The 20,234-nt window shown below is 44.6% G+C and overlaps 1 protein-coding gene across 2 annotated transcripts in view; it reads right to left on the bottom strand.

Annotated features, from left to right (window-relative positions):
* The window catches only part of Nsf (N-ethylmaleimide sensitive factor, vesicle fusing ATPase), a 148,260-nt gene that overhangs the window by 24,648 nt on the left and 103,378 nt on the right, over positions 1 to 20,234 (bottom strand). For both annotated transcript variants that reach the window (XM_076543500.1, XM_076543501.1), the window contains exons 13-17: positions 19,398 to 19,493; positions 18,409 to 18,565; positions 14,803 to 14,936; positions 2,354 to 2,420; positions 672 to 751 (exon numbers count right to left, since the gene is read on the bottom strand). In XM_076543500.1, the coding sequence (XP_076399615.1) occupies positions 672 to 751; positions 2,354 to 2,420; positions 14,803 to 14,936; positions 18,409 to 18,565; positions 19,398 to 19,493 (534 nt within the window). The remainder of the gene's footprint in view (positions 1 to 671; positions 752 to 2,353; positions 2,421 to 14,802; positions 14,937 to 18,408; positions 18,566 to 19,397; positions 19,494 to 20,234) is intronic.

Genomic DNA, 20,234 nt, shown 5'->3' on the forward strand with positions numbered 1-20,234 from the left:
TTCTTCAATGTTCTACCACATAGAATTAACCTGGAAAATGTCCTGTGACACAGCCAAGCATACCCTGGCGACCTGGACATATGTAACACACTTAACGAATCCTCACAGGATGCTTCGGCATTTGTTAAGGGGTCAGGGTCAGTAACTCCAGCGGCCATATCAGTAAAGATTCGAGCAAATGAAGGGTGATCCCAGCTCTGTTCCTAAAGAGCAGCGTGTGGCACAGGAGAAAGGTCTTCATGTCGTCCTCATGAGCTAAAACTCAACAACAAAGCTGCTGGCTAAGTAAATGCACGTGTAATTCTCAAACACAAATCCTCAGGAGAACTATGAAACGCTCCAAGAAACAAACGGGAACACGTATTTAATCCTGCATCTGTATTACCATCTCCCTCTAAAGGGGACGGGGTTAAGGATGTGGACTATGCTGGAGAACTCACAAAACAAGGTCTAAAACTAACTGAAATGGTCAGATCTTAGTATTTTCAAGAAAGGAAAAAGGAAAAAAAAATATGACAAGAAAACAGTTCACCTTAAGACAGAAGGCTAGGTCAGACCCTTCCAGAGCCCTCAACAACAGAATTTTATGTCTGTGATGAGCTGCATATTTGGAGTGCACCACTGTATAAACTTCACGGGAGGGTCTAGAAATGTCATTATTACTGATTTACCTGAGGAGGTGCCTTTTTCAGCAGCACAAGAAGAGCTTGCAACACCAGGTTAGAGAACCGGGGGCCAATGGGTACATAATCTGAAAGAGAAACATGGCTGGGGTTCAGGATTGCGATCTTGGGGCACACATCCAAACACGCAGATCTGTCTCCATCAAGACTAAACATCAGTTGTCGTAAGAGGCAGGCAGCTTTGCCATGAGAAAGACATCCTTAATAATCGACATTCTCAAAACAGTACATAAGAACTTAACTGCACATTTAAAAAAAGCTTCTAAATATCCACTTTGAGTCATGTAGACATATTTTCTGGTCTTCAGGGACTAATTTTTCCTAAAGGAGAGAATATTTAGGTGTAGTTACCAGACATTTCTAAGATATGACTGGAAGCCATCATAGTACCTTTACATACAGGACACAAGAAACAATTGGGAGAAACAGCTGGGATGTGGCTCAGCGGTAGAGATCCCAGGAGGAGAAAACGATATGAAAAGAAAGTGATAATATAACGACCAGGATGGAGAAGTATTCAGACTGGCCTTCAGAAATGCAGGTAATAAGGATCTCTCTACCCAGGAAACCTGAGCAGGAAAGCCACTTCCCCAGCTCCCTCTGCGTGGGAATCTAGTCCCGTGCTTGGAGCCCTGCAGGCTTCGCCCCATTTTCTGAACACCTGGGGTACAGGCATACTCTAGTTACATTACTTCTCGTCATAAAAGATAGGTAGTATCGTTTTCTTCTGAGATCCTTCTAGAAGAGTTGCAATTCTAGTACAGTAGTATTACTTGAATAAATGAACAAAGTACAAAAAAATAACTATTCAGACAAGCGAAAATATACTCAGAGGGAACAAATTCCTGACAGTGTGTTGCTATGACCACATGCCTTAATTGTGTTCAGATAAATGGTTTACGCAGAGCTGTGAACATAGGGAAAAGTTCTTAAAGAAATAATCCTATAAACTGGACTGAGATGTCCCAAACATGGCGCACCCCAAGTCCTGGCCACTAGGTAAACACTATTAACTTAAGGAGGCCTCATGGGTATTCCTGCTTTGTTTTACAATAAACACTATCAAAACATAACAAGCCAACAGCAGAGGACACAGCATCAGGCTGAAACATCACAGCGTAGTGAAGAACAGTTAACTTGAAATCATACTGCACCATTATAACAGCCAGTGCTGGGTGTCCCCCCCCCCTCCAGTGTTTATTAGGTCATCAGATGTCCTGATGTCCCATCCTAATCTACTGTTATAATGATACACACCAGACTTACTTAACTTATAATGAACAAAAATGTAAAAGCAACAAAACTTTCCTGACATTTACTTCTGAGTTGAGTGCAGGGACTAAGTCTTGCTCATCTTTGTAACCACTGTACTTCAATCCAAAAGATACTTAATTAGTATTTTTTAAAATTACTATAGAGCACCTTTAATTTTCAGAATTTTAACATTTTTGACCCTACATTCCTCATTTATTATGGACAGGACACACTGTAGAAAATGAGGCATCTCATCATAACTACTGTTTCATATAAGAGACACTATTATAGTCCCTGTAACACAAGGTATTCTATTGCCTCATAGCCTACAAATTCCCACACAAATATTTTTCTTCTGTAATTTCAAGATTTCAGTTGTCACATGGCAGAGTAGAACAGCCAAAGTTACAACTCACCGAGCAGTCTTTCAATGTCGTCCACAACCACACAACTGAGTTGAGATTTGTACGCATCATCAAAGATCTGGAAGAAAGAAAACCACCATGACGTCACCGTCCTCCACAATAAGGACTAGTCCAAGAAGACTAAATTTGGTTAATTTTTTCCCATTGTTTTGAGACAGGGTCTCACTATCTACACCAGGCTGGTCTTGAACTCACAGAGATTCACCTGTCTCTGCCTCCTGAGTGCTGGGATTAAAAATGTGTGCCATGATGGTGCCTAGGTAAATGTTGGTAATTCTTGACCAACACCTAAACAAAGCACAGCGTCACACTAATTGCCCAGACTACAGTGCATTAATAGATCACATGACCTTAGAACTTAAAGAGCACTTGCGGGACACTGAAAGCGGTTAAATAACTGGTCAGGACCACACAGTAAGGGGGTGGTCAAATGCAGTCAGTAAGTTAACGCAAGCTGCTATGTCCTGCAAAGAGAGAGCAGCAGTTCCAAATGAGACAGAAGAGTCTGCTGATGTCGAAGCCGAAGGTCAGTGCCCATGGCCCTCAGGCCAGCCTCTTAGGAATGGTGACAGGTCTGTTCTAGACACTGTAAATGGTACTCAGTGCAGCCACCAGTGTCATAAATACAAACTACTCTCTGCATCCAGCCTAAACTCCCTGATTGATACATAACCTTGGTAAACCATAGTGGCAAAAATGGCCCAGCCTCACCACATAATGCTTTCGGTGGAACAATATTCCCTGGTTGGTGTCCTTGAACCATAGGAGATTTAGAATTAAGTATAGAAATAAAGTAATCAAACTAATACTAATATTTTTCATACTAAACTTAAATTATCCTGCACATAGTTGGTCCTTAAAGAACCCTTAACAGTTAAGAAAGGCTGCCATGGAGTTTCCCATGGTCACCACCTTAACCTGGCTCCTGGTTGCTTCTTCTGTGGCGTAAAAAGCAAACCTGTTCCACTTCCACGTACTCAGTCAGATCGGCCCCTCCAGCAGAAATGCTTCCTTTTGGTTCATGTCCTTTACCCTTGATCACTGTTGTGTAGTAGTTTCCTACCAGATTCAAACACTCAGTTCTGCGGGAAGGTTCTTAAGAAAGGAAGTGAGCTGGGCTGGGCAGTGGTGGTGGCGGTGGCGGCAGCGGCGTACGCCTTTAATGCCAGCACTCGGGAGGCAGAGACAGGCGGATCTCTGTGAGTTTGAGGCCAGCCTGGTCTACAGAGTGAGATCCAGGAAAGGCGCAAAGCTACACAGAGAGACCCTGTCTTGAAAAACAAAAACAAAAAACAAACAAACAAACAAAAAGAAGGCATAAAAATTGGGGCTGGAGAGATGGCTCAGTGGATAAGAGCACTGATTGCTTTTCCGGAGGTCCTGAGTTCAATCCCCAGCAACCACATGGTGGCTCACAACCATCTATAATGAGATCTGGTGTCCTCTTCTGGCCTGCAGACATACATGCAGGCAGAACGCTGTATACATAATAAATAAACAAATCTTAAAAAAAAAAAAAAGAAAGAAAGGAAGTGAACCACTCAATACAGCCTCAGAAAGTCCCTGAAACTGACCAGATTTTAGGCCCCTCCCTCCCTGAAATTATATGAACAGGAAAGACCACTGTGAATCACTCTCAGGCAAGCCAAGCTGCAAAGAGGACTCTGAGATACGTCCAGCCTCCAAGGAGCAAAGACCAGCTCAGCTGCCTGGAAGAGGCCATCCCAGCGGGCCACCTGCAAAGGGCACTCTCCAGCCTGCAGAACTGCCTGCAGGCTGTGCAGTGTGCCCCAGGTCCCCAGCCTGGTGAGCTGTCACCCAAGCTGGAGTGGCCTTTGGGGATGCAGCTGCCTTTGAGTTATTGTTGCTCCTGTAAGTAACCTCTTACTTTTTTCCTGTAAATAACCACAATAAAACTCATAGGTTGGAGACAGAGAGAGAGAGTGTGTGGTGTGTGTGTGCATGTGCTTGTGTGTTGTGTCTTCCCAGAAAGAGTCTATCACACAACACTGTTCCACACTGTGTCACAGACCCACTTAGCCTTTTCTCTTTAGCTACCTGTCTCCCCACTGGAATGTGAAATGTATAAAAATATCACCCTGTTCATAACATCTTTAGCAGCCAGCACAAGGCAGTATTCAGTAATGATGTCTGCTTAGCAGATTCACTAGTTGAGACAACTCAAGCTCCAAGTCCATCTTGTCCTGCACCACTTTTCTTTCTACTTGGTTGGCCCAGCGTTTTCTATACGATGTATATATTGTAGATTCACTGCATTTCCCTATATATTAAACTAGACCATAAAAACCCAGAAGGCAAGTACTGTTTCATCATCTCTAGATCCTCAGATCAATTAATTTAATGCCAGACCAGAAAAGTAACGAGCGTTTGTTTAAAAAAAATCAATTAAAATTTGTGTATTGTTTGATAGTCAAGCAGAGTATCAAGTAAGTAGTTGGAGCTGTCCAAGTCAGGATAAGAAAATGCTCTCAGCACAGTGGCAGGGGAAATGGCGGCTGGATGGGACTTCCAGGAAGAACGGTAAAGGAAGAAGACAATAGGAAGGGCCGATACGGTAGAAATGTCAGCGCCATATTCATTCAGTCACTTCAGTCACCAAATGTTTTTAATTCCTATCACGTGTCAAGTGCTCATGGAGCACTCTGAAGAGAGTAATGAGGCAGATAACTGCACCCTGTCGGAAGTTAGAATGGAGAAAGATCCCTGTGACTGAAGATGCCTTCCTGAGAGAAGAGCAGCCAGTGTAGGAGTCACCTACATATTACCTACTCTCTTGTGTCTTTGAGAAGCTACAGTGAGCAAGGGTCACCTTCGGAGCCATGGTGCCCACATGTCCTCCGAGTAAGAAACAGTGCAGTGTGTTATGGCTTTGAGATTTGGGGGCGCTTCTTACTGCTGCACCACTGAAGCTATCCCAAGTCACACAGGCGTGTAGGGGACAAGGGGGGGTTTCCCAAATTCAAAAGAAAAAGAAAAAGGCATTTAAGCCAAAATTTAAATAAGGAGGAGAACGTATTATGAGTATACTGAATGTCAGGGTCCAGGGAGCGGAAACGCAGGAAGGCTGTGGGAACCAGCTGGCGCTCGGCTGATGAAGTGAAAATGCAGGCGGGAGGGTATAACGTGGGCAGAGCGGTGAGGGAGCACTGCAGCAGGGAGGAGCGCAGAGTGGTGAGGGAGCACTGCGGCAGGGAGGAGCGCAGAGTGGTGAGGGAGCACTGCAGCAGGGAGGAGCGCAGAGTGGTGAGGGAGCACTGCAGCAGGGAAGAGCTCAGAGTGGTGAGGGAGCACTGCGGCAGGGAGGAGCTCAGAGCGGTGAGGGAGCACTGCAGCAGGGAGGAGCGCAGAGTGGTGAGGGAGCACTGCAGCAGGGAGGAGCTCAGACTGGTGAGGGAGCACTGCGGCAGGGAGGAGCGCAGAGTGGTGAGGGAGCACTGCAGCAGGGAGGAGCGCAGAGTGGTAAGGGAGCACTGCGGCAGGGAGGAGCGCAGAGCGGTGAGGGAGCACTGCGGCAGGGAGGAGCACAGAGTGGTGAGGGAGCACTGCAGCAGGGAGGAGCGCAGAGCGGTGAGGGAGCACTGCAGCAGGGAGGAGCGCAGAGTGGTGAGGGAGCACTGCGGCAGGGAGGAGCGCAGAGTGGTCAGGGAGCACTGCAGCAGGGAGGAGCTCACAAGGAGCACTGGGCACACAACATTCCTCCCAAAGCAAAACAAAACAAAAATCCGGGGTCTCAAAATGTAGCCTGGCTGTCCTGGAACTCGCTCTGTAGGCCAGTCAGGCCTGGAACTCAGAGATCATCTTGCATCTGCCTCCTGAGAGCTGGGACTAAAGAGATGCACCACCACTGCCTAGATTGACCGAGAAGATCTTAAAATTTTCTGTGAACTAAAAATTTATTGTAAAGGTAATTTTTAAAAAATCCACTCTATTCAGGTGGTGGTGGCGCACACCTTTAATCCCAGCACTCGGGAAGCAGAGGCAGGTGGATCTCTGTGAGTTCGAGGCCAACCTGGTCTACAGAGTGAGATCCAGGAAAGGCGCAAAGCTACACAGAGAAACCCTGACTCGAAAAACAAAACAAAACAAAACAAACAAACAAAAAAATCCACTCTAGAGTTTTAAATAATGAACTGAAAAGTCCATTTTTACATTTTAGAAACATTTTCCAGGTTGATGTCAAGAAAAGCAAGAGAAGATTTAAGAGTCTGAGACTGTGGACCTTCAGGTGAGAAGCAGTGGCTGGGAAGTGAATGTATGGAGAAAAGAGCAGCTACTGCAGGAACGGGGGGGGGGGGGGGAGGGGGGAGGGACGGACACGGACAGGACGGGAGGGGGGGGGACAGGATGGATGGGGGACAGACCGGACAGAGAGGAACAACTTAGTGAAGCGTGAGTGTGGCGATGCCGGAGAAACAGGAGCCAGAGGATCGGTCTGGGAATGGATGGTGAGCACATCTGAACGGGAAAGGGAGGACTGACTGCTCAGCTAGCCCACCCCATCCTAGCTCAAACAAAGGAAGAGGAGCTTTTTGGGGGACAAAGAGCTGTTCAGTTTCCTGATGGCTACTTTTGGCTTTGAGTTAGTGAGTCCAAGACTCAGGAAGGCCTGGGAGCAGTGGTTCTTTGCTATTTCTGAAGTCTGAATTGGTATTAAAGCCTTTGTCATATTGTGTAAATGCAGGGAGTCACTAAAAACAGTGCTTTGCTTTGCAAAACAGTTCTCATAAAGGTTTTGAGGCAGGCACATCATTCTGGCACTCAAGCTAGAAATCACAGATTAGAGTGACGCAAACCTGGGGTATCAGGGCCTGGCCAGCTGTTTTAAGTTTACACTACCTCCCCAACACACACACACACATACACACACCCCGAATTGGCTCTTCTCCTTTCTCAATGCAATGTGTAATTTACATAGCAAATTTTTTATGTGTGAAGTGTGTATGTGATGGAGCCCACTTGTAATCCCAACACATGGGAGGCAGCAAGCCCAGATCTGGGCCTGTCTCAGCTGCATATGAAAGTCTGAGGCTAGCCTGGGTTACATGAGGCCCTCTCAAAAGAAAAGAATAGATGGTTTTGTGTTATGAAGCGGGAACAACTTAGGGACTTCATAGTTTATTATATAGCTACCTGGAATTTTAGAAGAAAAATAGCAATGGTATTCATTTAATATAAAGTATTTCGTACTTTTATTATTATTATTATTTTTAAATAAACAGCTCCCAGTGTAGTAAATGCTACACAGAGAGGAACACTCACAGCTAGTCCTGTTAACAATGTACTCTCCATGACAAGGGCCGTGCCAAAGCCCTCTGACTTGACTAGCTACCCCTGACTCCTCTGCTCTAAGCTGAATGTGCACACATGCCCCGTTCACTCCCTACACACACACAGGCCCCTCTTTATCTGGCCACCAGTCTGACATGAGGTCTTCCCTCTTCCCCTGGATCCACGATTCATGTGTAGTCTTATCAGGAACTGTTTCCTGGCCCGGGCCCCAGCAGAGTGCTCACTAAGATGAGACTCAGCCTTGACGGGCAAACACAGGAGATCAGCTGCCAGCCTAAATCTAATGAGATATTTACATACCACGCTGGAAAGTTCTACCATAATTTTATGTAAATCAATTCAAAAGGAGGTGAGATATTGGAAGAAAAGATACAGAAAAACAAAAATCATGCAAAGTGCCCCAGTTAGAATGCCATCACATCTCGCCATCAGTAACAGCACAGCAGACGCATGGCGCCTGCTCTGGATCAAATATGCCACCACCCTGGAGCAGTCAGGTGGGCGGAAGCTGCATCTAGGAGCTATACCTCACAGACTCCAAAGAGATTAATCTAAGGAATGTGCTCGTTCTAGAGTCATCAGGGAGTGTCCTGTAGAGCAGATGAACTGTCAGCAGATAGGCATGGGGTCTAAGGAAATCAGGTGGGAAGCCTAAAGAAGGCTGGAAGGAGGAAAAGGAAGGATTGAAGAAGGAAGGACCAGAGGGAAGAACACTATGGGTCTGTGTGGAAATGATGGTATTTGCTCTGAAGGATGAAGATAATCTCTAGAAAACAGACTCCCAGGGTCTGTCCCCAGTCACTGTAAAGGCAGACAGGACACAGACGTGAGGGTCAGAGAGACAACCAGACCATGGGTAACCCGGGCTCCACCAGGGCATGCTGCAGAAGCAGTCAAAGCACTGAGGCAGGGACTGGGGCAGGCCGGCTAGGGGGCAGGGACTGGGGCAGGCCGGCTAGGGGGCAGGGACTGGGGCAGGCTGGCTAGGGGGCAGGGACTGGGGCAGGCCGGCTAGGGGGCAGGGACTGGGCAGGCTGGCTAGGTGGCAGGAACTGGGGCAGGCTGGCTAGGGGGCAGGCCAGCTAGGGGGCAGGCTGGCTAGGGGGCAGGGACTGGGGCAGGCCGGCTAGGGGGCAGGCCGGCGAGGGGGCAGGGCACTGCAAGTGCTCAAGGCACAGAGCTCACTCAGCCTTGGACTCTTCAGACAAGCTAGAGCCACCTGTGAGGGGGCGGGGCAGCAGCTGCTTCTCTGGTCTGACATGAACGCTCCAGGGAGGATGCCAGCGTTATTAGCTCCATGTTAATCCCAGTCTTTCAGAGTCACAAGCCACAGCAAAGTGTGCTCTAAGGAGCTTCTAGCCTTCATTTTCTATAACCTCTTTAGTGCTCTTCACTAAGTAAAGCTAAGCTCTCTCTTTCGGTGACTGGAAGGTTCACTTCAATTTTGGAGTAGTTGGCGTGAAGTACCTCAGCCTAGTTAGCAGAAATCTAATGACAGGAGGAAGCTCATGGCTTAGAAAATCCCTAATGCAGTAAATCTGTCAGCAATTAGTGGGAAGCATATGCTAATGATATTTGGTAGCATATAAAAACGTAAATGAGCAAACTTCAGCTGGCACTATCAGTAATAATCTCTGGTCTCTAAAAATAATTTGGGAGCAGACCAAGCAAACAGGCTGCGCAGGAAGGTGGACCTCGAGTTTTGGCAAAGCACTAAAGCTTCTTGGATTGACCTTAAAATCCCTTATTTGTTCTCCCTGCTTTTCAAGAAAAAGTCTCACATTTTTCACTATCATGCTCCACAGAGAGGGCGTGCTTCAGTCTAAAAGCCACGAGGTCTCAAAGCTCTGCTCCTCCTTTACGTGCCCAGCCAAAGGCAGTGTGTTCGTCCAAAAGCCCAGGGACGTCCACCAGGACTGGAGCACCACACTGCTCAACTCATACATGCTCAAACTTCACCGCATCAGCTCCATGAGACGTTAGGATGTCAACCCAAAACATCCAAATTCTGTTGCTTAGTAACTGCTGTCAGAAGATCCAGTTTCCAGCTCTGCTCTTTGTACGGACTAAAGCATGAAAAGAGGGGGATTAGGCGCCATGACTGTCTGTGCAGACTACAGTTTGCTGTGGATTTACAGTAGGATATTCACAGAAGATTATTTCTTTCTCCAAAAGCTGGTGGGAAGGAAAATTTCTTCCGCTAATTTTCAAACCTTTGAAAATAAGAATAATCATGCTAATAGAAGTTCCATAAATTGCCAATGTTTTTTATTTAATTTTGTCTAAAAATTTTAGTAATATCTGGCTTGTCTATTTTATCTCCATACTAAATGTGTACTCAGAAGCATCATGATTAGGTAATTAGTTAAAATCAAATTCTATTGCACTGTTCCCTTATTTAATGTCATTAACAGCCAGCAATATATATATATTTTTTTACAGTATAGATGTAAAAATGGATAAAAGAATTAAAATTTTAGAACAGAATGAAGTTTGGGAAGCAAACACAAAATAGGAGAAAAAAGAAATATCTGCAAATATTTCAAATATCTTGGTGGAGCATATGGCACTTCTCCTCCCCACCCAGAGTGAGAGGATAATGCTTCATAAGTACTTTGACAGTGTTGAGTTTATCCACGCAGAAAGGATTTATTGGAGAAAGTAACAGAAACATGGCAAATTTTAAATGAACTGAGAATAAACTATTTTCATACCATCATTTTTGGGAAAATGCAATAATATAATTATGGCCCTCTTCATAAAAAGTATCTGTTACTATCTGTTATATCCAAGTAATAAAATGATAATAAAGATATTGAGTGAACTAATTTAGACCACTCCTATTTGACAAAATGAACATATTGTGTTATCTTGGAACTTATAAACTATGATAACTATAGAATATTTGGACACACACACACACACACACACACACACACACACACACACACACGCTAGAGATGGAGTACCAGGCCTGGCATGTGCTAAACAGATACTCTACCAGAGGTATTAAAATGTAGCTCAAGAAAGAATTAAATAACTAACATTTAATTTAAATTAAAACCCAACAAATTAGAGAATAAAAATTTAATAACATTAAGCTGGGGCAAAAATCCAAAGAAACTCATCCTTTTCACATTTTTTCAAGTATGAATTAGCATAACTTTCTGAAGGAATGGACCATGTAAAATCAGTATTATCTTTATATAAAAGGTTTGAAAGCAATATATGTAAAAATCTTTACAAATATTAAGATTTCTTTTTCTTTTTGCTATGAGAATATGTCTCCTAGAAATGTCAGAGAAGCTAAACCCATCAAGTCTCACCAACATGGCTGTCTAAACATGACATGAAGAGGGAGGACACCAATAAACATGCTAAGGTGGAAAGAGAAAAGCCCACAGGGCCTCAGCCCAAGAAGGACCTCAGGCAACCAAGGAATGCTGAGTTTAATAGTCTTTCCCGGAAGAGCACACCAACTGGTTATCCAGTACCAACCAACTGGTCAGCCCTGAAAACATACATACAAATAATATTATATGCACTGAGCAGGTTGTGTTTATATATTGAGGAATACACACACACACACACACACACACACACACACACACCAACAACAACAATTAAAGAAAAAAAAGCCTTGAATTTGAGAGAGGACAAGCGGGTTCATGGGAGAGGCTGAAGGGAAGAAAGAGAAGGGGGAAATGGTGTAATTTTATTATAATCTGAAAAAATAAAAATTTATAATGAAAATACTAATAAATATTGGCAATTCAAATCCCGAAGATTTATCCTAAAGTAAAAAGGAAAAACCTGTATAATAAGTAAACTCAGCCACTATATGTATTAAGTACATGTTCTGTCCAAGAAGTGCCATGTTACTTTAAATCAATGACTCCCTCGTTTCATCCTCACACTGCCTCTCCGTGGCGATCCTACCGTCTCAGTCTGCTGAGTGCTGGGATGTTGGTTACGCACTAGCATGCTCTAAACAGACATTACTTCAAACACAAAAAAACAAAGACTTCAAGGCTTTTAGAGAAAATCACTTACTCAAGGTGACAGAGACCGTAGTGTGACAGAGATGGGATTCAAACTCAGGTCTATTTGAATCAAAACCCAAGTATTTAGTCACATGATGTAAATCAACCTAATAAAAATATGGGGCAGTGATTTCTCTAGTTAGGTAATTATCTATCTGTCTGTCTGTCCATCCATCCATCCCTCCATCCATCCATCCATTCATCCATCCATGTATCTATCTATCTATCTATCTATCTATCTATCTATCTATCTATCTATCTATCTACCTACCTACCTACCTATCACCTATCTATCTATCTATCTATCTATCTATCTATCTATCTATCTATCTATCTATCTATCTATCTATCTGTTTTGAGACAGGGTTTCTCTGTGTACCCTGGCTGTCCTCAATAGACCAGACTGCCCTGGAGCTCACAGAGATCCACCTGGCTCTACCTGCCCAGTGCTAGGATTAAAGGTGTGTGCCACCACTGCCCAGTTAGAATATTATTTCCAACTGTGAAAAAAAAAAAAACTTGGAAATAACCTAAAACAAAGTAATTTTTAAAAATATTTTTATTACTTTTAAATTAGGTATATGTGCCTGGGTACATGAATGCAGGTACCTGTGGTGGCCAGAAGCATCAGGTCCCCTCAAAGCTGGAGCCTGGGTTATAGTGGTTGTGAACTGCCTGATGTGGGTGCTGGGAACTGAACTCGGGTCCTCTGCAGTACGCACTCCTAACTTCCCAGAGGGTACTATTTAAATGGGTATTATTCAACCATTAATAACACTGAGATAAGGTGCAGTTATGTTTCATTTGTTTATTTATGGTTTTCTTTCTTTCTTTTTTTTTTTTTTGAGACAAGGTTTCACTATGTAGACCAGGCTAGTCCCCAACTCATAGAGATCCACCTGCCTCTGCCTCCTAAGTGTTGGGATTAAAATGTAAATACAGATTATTTTACTTTTTTTTTGTTTGTTTGTTTTTGTTTTTCAAGACAGGGTTTCTCCATGTAGCTTTGGTGCCTGTCCTGGAACTCACTCTGTAAACTAGCCTGGTCTTGAACTCACAGAGATCCGCCTGTCTCTGGCTCCTGAGTGCTGGGATTAAAAGGTGTGCACCACCACTGCCCAGCAAGAGGACACTTAAAAGGAAAGAAATGCTTTTTTCAGAATAAAACATCACAAATTATCTGTGGTCTGAAAAGGACGTTAAAACGCCCTTTTCCCGTCCTCACACTAACATTGTGGGGACAAGAACATGGAGGAGGTAGTTAGAAGGACTGAAGAATGGCCTTTTCACTTCATCTCAGAATCAACCTGGGAGACCTGGAGTGTTCAGAGCAGTTGGAACCCTTGGGCATTAGCCAGCCAGCCATTAGGTAACACCTCGGAAACCGAGTGCCGGCAAAGCTTTAGAGTATTTCTAATATGTTTCTGAGACACCTATGGTGCATTATTTTCTCTATTCTTAGTTTAGTTAAAGGAAATAATATTCCCCTACTCCAAGGAAAACAAAGTCTAATGTGGATTTATTTATTATTCTGTTGAGGCAGATTTTTTTTTTTTGGGGGGGAGGCAATTTTAAGAGCACACGGATGATCCAGACAGTGAATCATGAATCAGAACAATTTTGAATAAGCTGGTACGGACTCTTAGTTTTATATTCCTTAGCTTTCTGCTCATCTAAAACTCTACCTTAAAAGGCTTCAGCAATTTAAAGATTAAATCATAAGTTATTAAGTCATTAATTTAACCATTTAAGCCTCTAAAATCAGCACATATTACCTTCCCCCCCCTCAAGTCAATTTGCAAGAGATTAAAATAATAAAAATGATACTATCTCACACTCACAAGGTGGCTTTGATCTGCAGAAGCCTAAAGTCCTTTTAAAAACTTTACAGAGAAGCAAGGGCCATCCACCCACATCTCAGAGCACTTCTGAGGGAGGAGCCGGCAGCAGCTGGGAAGCAAAGGAGTCCGCTGCCGTCTGCACAGGCTGCTGATTCTGAACAGCACAGAAGTTAATGGTTTACGGCAACGCAAATACAACCAGCTTTTCCCCAAGCGCCAAGTTCAGGGACTACCAATTCCAAGGGTTACTTCAAGTTTCAACACAAGTAGCTTAAGGGTCGCCTTTAGAGGGAAAACACAAGCTTAAAACGGGGGAGTCGGGGTGGTGGGGGGCGCTGGAGGAAGAGTTCAAGTGTAAGTGCTTGGCTGGCATGTGCCAGGCTCACTCCAACAAAACAAAACAACAATCAAGGTATGCAAAATTAGAATATCAGCATCAACACAGGCACCAAGTGAAAAGAGACAGGGTTTCTCTGTGTGGATCTAGCTGTCCTGGAACTCACTCTGTAGACCAGGCTGGCCTTCTGAGATCCCCTGGTCTCTGCCTCCTGAGTGCTGGGATTAAACGTGTTTGCCACCACCGCAGCGGCCATTCCAGAGGTCTTCCTCAGTTTCTTGCCTGGATGCAGGTGAGATGGACTAGATACTTCCAACTCCACTCTGTGTCACTCTAACTTCACTAATGGCTCAGAGTGGCATTCAGAAAGTGACAGACAATTGGAGAAAGGGAGAAGGGTGAGGAGGGCATTAACTTGAGAATCAGGCTCTTCTTTATCACGTGATACACAACCGTCCTGTGCAGGGGTTCTTGAGAAAAGCTTTGATAGACATTTTAATCTCTGTTCTTTTCCAAACTATGGTCAACTTAATTGAACCTGAACAGTTTGGCTTTGTATGTTGATAAAGAACTAAAGAAACAAAACATAAGAGAATTTATTCTACTCTATCTGACCCTCTTAAGTGATCTTTCTTTAATCAAATTGATATAGACAAGAGGTGAAAATTGCTGTTGATACGTACTAAGACAGTAAGATTTGGAAGGCAAAGAAACTCTCAACACACATGCACCACAAAATTGGAGAATCTGAAATGGTCACCATCTGCCCTCAAGTTCTGCTGACAGTTCTATTTGAGGCCAGAGTTGCTACAGTTTTGTACACATGTGTATATGGGTACGTGTACGTGTGAACATAGGTACACACTCATCTGAGACTAGAAATGAACATGAAAATCAAGATCTTGATACCTTCTTCATGGCCTGACACTTGGCCGTCTCAGAGAAGCCAATCATCTTATCCGGGGAGCAGATCTTGATGAAGGGGAAGTTGGATTCCTCCGCGATCTTTGCAGCTAGGGCAGTCTTTCCGCTGTGTGGAGGGCCTGCATAAATAGACGGGCGGAGGGGAAAAGGCAGCCTAAGCACAGAGCATCAAACAAGTTGAAACTTTTCTCCACAAGGCTCTGAGGCCTCAACTAGTTGCTCATTAACATTTCCTGACAGTTTCACAGCAGACATGTTTCCTTTTATTTATTAGCAACTAAACTTAATGAACTGATTAGCATTTCTCAAAAGGACGGTGAAATGCATGCCTTCCTGCTTTCTCACATACCCTTAATCTTCCAACCTTCTGACTAAGCAAGAACACAAGGATTCTGCTTCTGAAAGGAAGAAAATGTATCTAAATGCATATCAGTATGTGAATTATTAGTTGTATCAAATATTTTTCTCTCTTGGTAACAAAAATACAGTTTTCTTAGATGATATTGGTGCAGGGGAAAACTGCTTTATTAGAAACAAAGGTGTCATAAGGCTAGAATGCTGAAGACTCATTTGTTCTCACAAAGGCAATCAAATCCACAGTCACCTGCAATTAGACACCCACCCACCACCTCTTCTGTGTACTGGAGGACATGTCCTTCCTTCTAGTCATAACCAGTCAACCCTTCCTTGCCATCCTCTCTAGAATGGGACATTTAAATGCCACATTTCCAATGGCATTTAAATAAGTTTTGCAGATCTGAAAGCTCAATAATTAAGCCCAAACCCTCCTTCTGGATTTCATACTCCTCAACCTGACCCCTTCATTTCTCTTTAGAGTGGAACTTCCCTGCGCATCTCCCCGGCGGCTTGACCTTCCACCTCTCAGGCCTCCTCACCCAGATGCAGGGCCTCCACCACATGGTCAGCCTCCTATCAAGGTCACCAACTCCACACAGGTATTCTTCTGGCCTGTGAGGAGCGTGCAGCTCCTCTGTCCTGAAGCGCCTTTCTTGGCTTCCTGACAGCACGCCCTCTCCCTTCTCCCTCCCCTCCATTATTCTTAGTCTCCCTTGTCATTTTTTTTCCTGCTCTATTTAGTCCTGAACTGTTAACGAGTCTCAGATAAAAGTTCCAGACCCTGTCTGCATCTCATCCACCCCTTTCTTTAAGGACTCTCTCCACTCCTGTGACTACAAGGGTGGATCCCGACTTCGGGCAGCCATCCTGCTCCCATGAGCTTCAGACCTGGGAATCAAATAAGCTGCTAATCACATCATCCTACAGGACCCGGGAATTCAGCTGCTCAGGAGTGAGCTCATGAGCTTTCTTTTCTCTGCCAGTGTTCTCTGATGAACAGCCCTGCTGTGACCAGGCTGAGGGTCATGTTTGACACTTTGCCCATATTTATTTTTTTGTTTTTTATTTTCATGTTATTTTATTGCTTTTCAAGATAGGGTTTCTCTGTGTAGCTCTGGCTGTCCTGGAACTCATTCTGTTGACCAGGCTGACCTAGAGATCCTCCCGCTTCTGTCTACTGAGTGCTGGGATTAAAGGCATTCACCACCGCCGCCACCACCACTTGGCTTATGTTTGTATTTTTAAAAGACTTATTTTCTTTTAAAAATTTATGTGTGTGTTACGTGTGTGTGTGTGTGTGTGTGCACGCGTGTGCAGTGTGTCTGAAGAGGCCAGAAGAGGGTGTCAGATATGGAGCTGGAGTTACAGGCTGTTGTGAGCTGCCTGTCACAGGGTTGAGTACTGAACTCAGATTGTCTGCAAAGCAGCCATAACTACTGAGCCACCTCTCCAGCACCCTGTCAATGTTTCATCTAACCAGGATGTCTATGCTTCTGTTTCCCTGTGTCTGACGGGGGGATAAAAACAGTACCTATGGCTGGGTGTGGTGGAACACACCTTTAACCTGGCACTCAAGAGACAGAGGTAGGCAGATCAAGGCCAGCCTGGTCTATAGACAGAATTCCTGGAGAGCCAGGGCTACCCAGAGAAAACCTGTCTTGAAAACTAATAATAATAATAATAAGGTGCGGCCTAGGAGACAGTGCCCGTGAAGTACTAATAGAGTGGCTGGCAAATAGAAAGGACCAAAAGAAAATGTAATGATAATTCCCATCAGCGTTTAGTCCACCTCCTTCAGATTTCTCAGATGCCTCCGGTACCACGCTGCTTCCACCCACAGGCAGTCCTCACTAGGCCAAGTCACCTGCTTCTACCCAGTAGCTTCCTGCAACTTTGGCTGCTCCTGTCCATTTCCCATCATCATAAAGCAGCCACAGCTATGTTTTCAAAATACAAACCTGCTTATGTGACTTCACTGCTAAAAAGCTTCCAAGTGGCTGCCCAGCGCTCCTAAGACATGATCGAAATCTTTTCTTTTTCCCCTCTGCTGCTGGAGATCGAACTCAAGGCTCCCCACACGCCAAGCAAGCACACACTCACTGAGCTACAACCAGCCCTAGGCAGGACAGGTCTTTAAGCTAGCCAGTTCAATTTTGTTATTATTATCACTATGTGAATGTGTATGTCTTCACGCCATGGCATGCCTGTGGAGGTCGGAGGACAACTTGGCAAAGCAGTTATCTTCTTGCTGTGGGCTCCGGTGACACCGGACTCGCACGGCAAGCAGCCCTGCAAGCCATTTCCCCGCCCCCCATCTACGCCGGCAATCCTAGTTTAGCTAACCTTTTTGCTTCTAGGTCTTTCCTGCCAAGGGACTGTCCACCTCTTGGTCAACTATCTTCTCAGTTCTTTGGCCTGGCCAGCCTCCATGCATCCTTTGGCTCTTGGCTCACCATGCTTTTTTCTTTCAGAAGCCTTCCCGTCAGCCCTCAGACGGAGCCAGGCTCCCCTGTCATCTGGCCTCACTGGACTTTTCTGATGTAAACTAATGTTAAGCTAATGTTTTGCAAATGGAAAGTCCTTCCCTTCGCTGACTTGATAAACTATGAAGGATCACCCAAGGCCTAAAAGAAGCATCACCTCCAGCTCTCTGGCCACTCCTGGGCAAAGCACTTGTACCCCCATACCTTTGCACGTGTGTGCTAAAATTAGGGATTTCTTTCTTTTTTGTCTTTTTTTGGGAGGGGGGTAGTTCAAGACAACGTTTCTCTGTGTAGCCCTGGCTGTCCTGAAACTCACTCTGGCTGGCCTGGAACTCACAGAGATCCGCCTGCCTCTGCCTCCTGAGAGCTGGGATTAAAGGTGTGCACCACACTGTCCTGCAGGGTTTCTTTCTTTACAAGTCTTTTCTATGCCAAGACTGATGCTCGACTGTCTTTGTCTCCACATCACAAGTTTCTGCACTGAGTTATGTAGTCTCTAGGACAGTTAAGTCCTAGAGAAGTACATTCTTGTGAGAAAACTTGCTGCTGTCGTGTGTCTGTGACATTCCACTCCCCTATTTAAATCTGCCCAACATCGGCACATAGGCTGGGATACTATTTGCCTATCATGAATGAAGCTTAGAACTGAAAATCATTTACCTTTCTGAAAGGTATGGAATAGCTTTGTAAAACAAATGCTGCCTTCTCTGGATTTTTCAAACCTTTAAGGCCATCGCATCATCCTTCTTACCTTCCAGAAGGACGCTAACCAACGGGGTCCGGTCACTGTTTTTAGTTTGCTGGACCAGCAGCTCTCCGTCATCCAGGACACGGGTCACGGGGTCGCCCCACTTGATGATTCCATTCATAATGTAACTTGCATAATCCTCTTGGTTCGTGCCAAATGCCTATGGAGGCAGAGGGAAGGATAGAGTATTTCAGTCTTTAGTACTGAAACTAAACTATCTCATCTTTTTTTTGTCTCTGTCACTGTGCTGTTTGGGTCACACAACCCATTCCTTGCCATGTCCTCTTGGCAGACATTTTGGATTAAATGATTTCTGACCAAGAAACAAAAACTGTCTCATCTCCAATGCATTGGATAAAAACTGGCAATAAAATCAAGTCTAACTCCACGGAGACTTTGGAGAGGGACCAAGCTGAGGATTGAGACTGAGCACAGTGGTAGGGAGCTCGGGTAGCCCATGTAAATCCCTCTGCACTGTGGAGGCAGAGGCAGGCAGATCTCTGAGTTGGGTGTTGGGAACTGAACTCAGGTTCTCTGTAAAAGCAGCGCACACTTAACCACTGAGCCATCTTTCCAGCTCCCAAGGGTTCATTTTCCATGTCATAGAGGCTGACATGGAAAGGAAGGATTGAATTTAGGTTTCCGTAGCTTGAGGTTATGTAAAAACCTATAAAGTTCAATATGAAGAACTAAGAAATAGAAAGTCTCAAAACTGAAAGGGCTGCTTTGTAAGAAGGTAAGATCTCCATTACAGGAACTATTGGTCAAAGACCGAGCAATCAGTGTTCACTGATTGCTACAGTAAGATTTTCTCATGCTTTAAAACCATGGGTATAGCATGGGTAAACCATGTTGTATAAAACAACAGGTCCTGAAGCACAGGGTAGAAGGGCATTTTCCCTCTTCCATAGTAGCAGTCATCCCTCTGTGGGTCACACCCACTCTGTGGGCCACACCCACTCTGCCGGCCACACCCAACATTGCATACTCACTGGTTTGATGTCGTTCTCCAAAGAAGCCAGGAAGTCTCCCCTCGTCACCTGCAGACTCTCTGCTTTCTCCATGTCTACCTCCACTTTGGTACTGGCCTGAGAAGAAATAAAACAAAACCAAAGAGTTTAGGAAACTTAGCAGTATTCCCAGTCTCTGAATAGAGGAGTTAAAAGAAGAATATTTTCACATATGAAATTCTCAAATACCTGCAAATGACATATGTTAAAGAGGTTAATAGCTGGAATATATACCGCTCCTAAAACCCAATAACAAAAACTAGGTACTTGAACAGGCATTTTCTCCAAGGAATGGAGACAATGATGGCCAACCTTGGCCAAACATCAGCATGTCCTCTAAAGCCTTCCCAGACATGCTGTGACCGTCAACAGCACATTAAAAGATGGCCAACACCACTAATTCTTAGAGAAGTACACAAAGTGAAGTCAACAGCACATTAAAAGATGGCCAACACCACTAATTCTTAGAGAAGTACACAAAGTGAAGTGTGGTGCCCACCACTATCAGGAGGTTAAGGCAAGAAGGAGGAGAAACTAGACCCCTGGGTTGTTGATAGGAATGTAAAACACAAGAGCTTCTCACAAAAATGAAACCAGGACTGGGGCCAGGCATGGTGGTTCATCCCTTTGATCTATCTCAGCACTGGGAGGCAGAGGCAGGAGGATCTCTGAGTTTGAGGCCAGCCTGGTCTACAGAGAGAGTTTCAGAACAGCCAGAGCTACACAAAGAGACCCTGTCTCAGGGAAAAAAGAGGGGGGAAGGAAGGAAGAAGGAAGGAAGGAAGGAAGGAAGGAAGGAAGGAAGGAAGGAAGGAAAGG

Source organism: Peromyscus maniculatus, chromosome 8, assembly GCF_049852395.1.
Source record: "Peromyscus maniculatus bairdii isolate BWxNUB_F1_BW_parent chromosome 8, HU_Pman_BW_mat_3.1, whole genome shotgun sequence".
Taxonomy (NCBI): domain Eukaryota; kingdom Metazoa; phylum Chordata; class Mammalia; order Rodentia; family Cricetidae; genus Peromyscus; species Peromyscus maniculatus.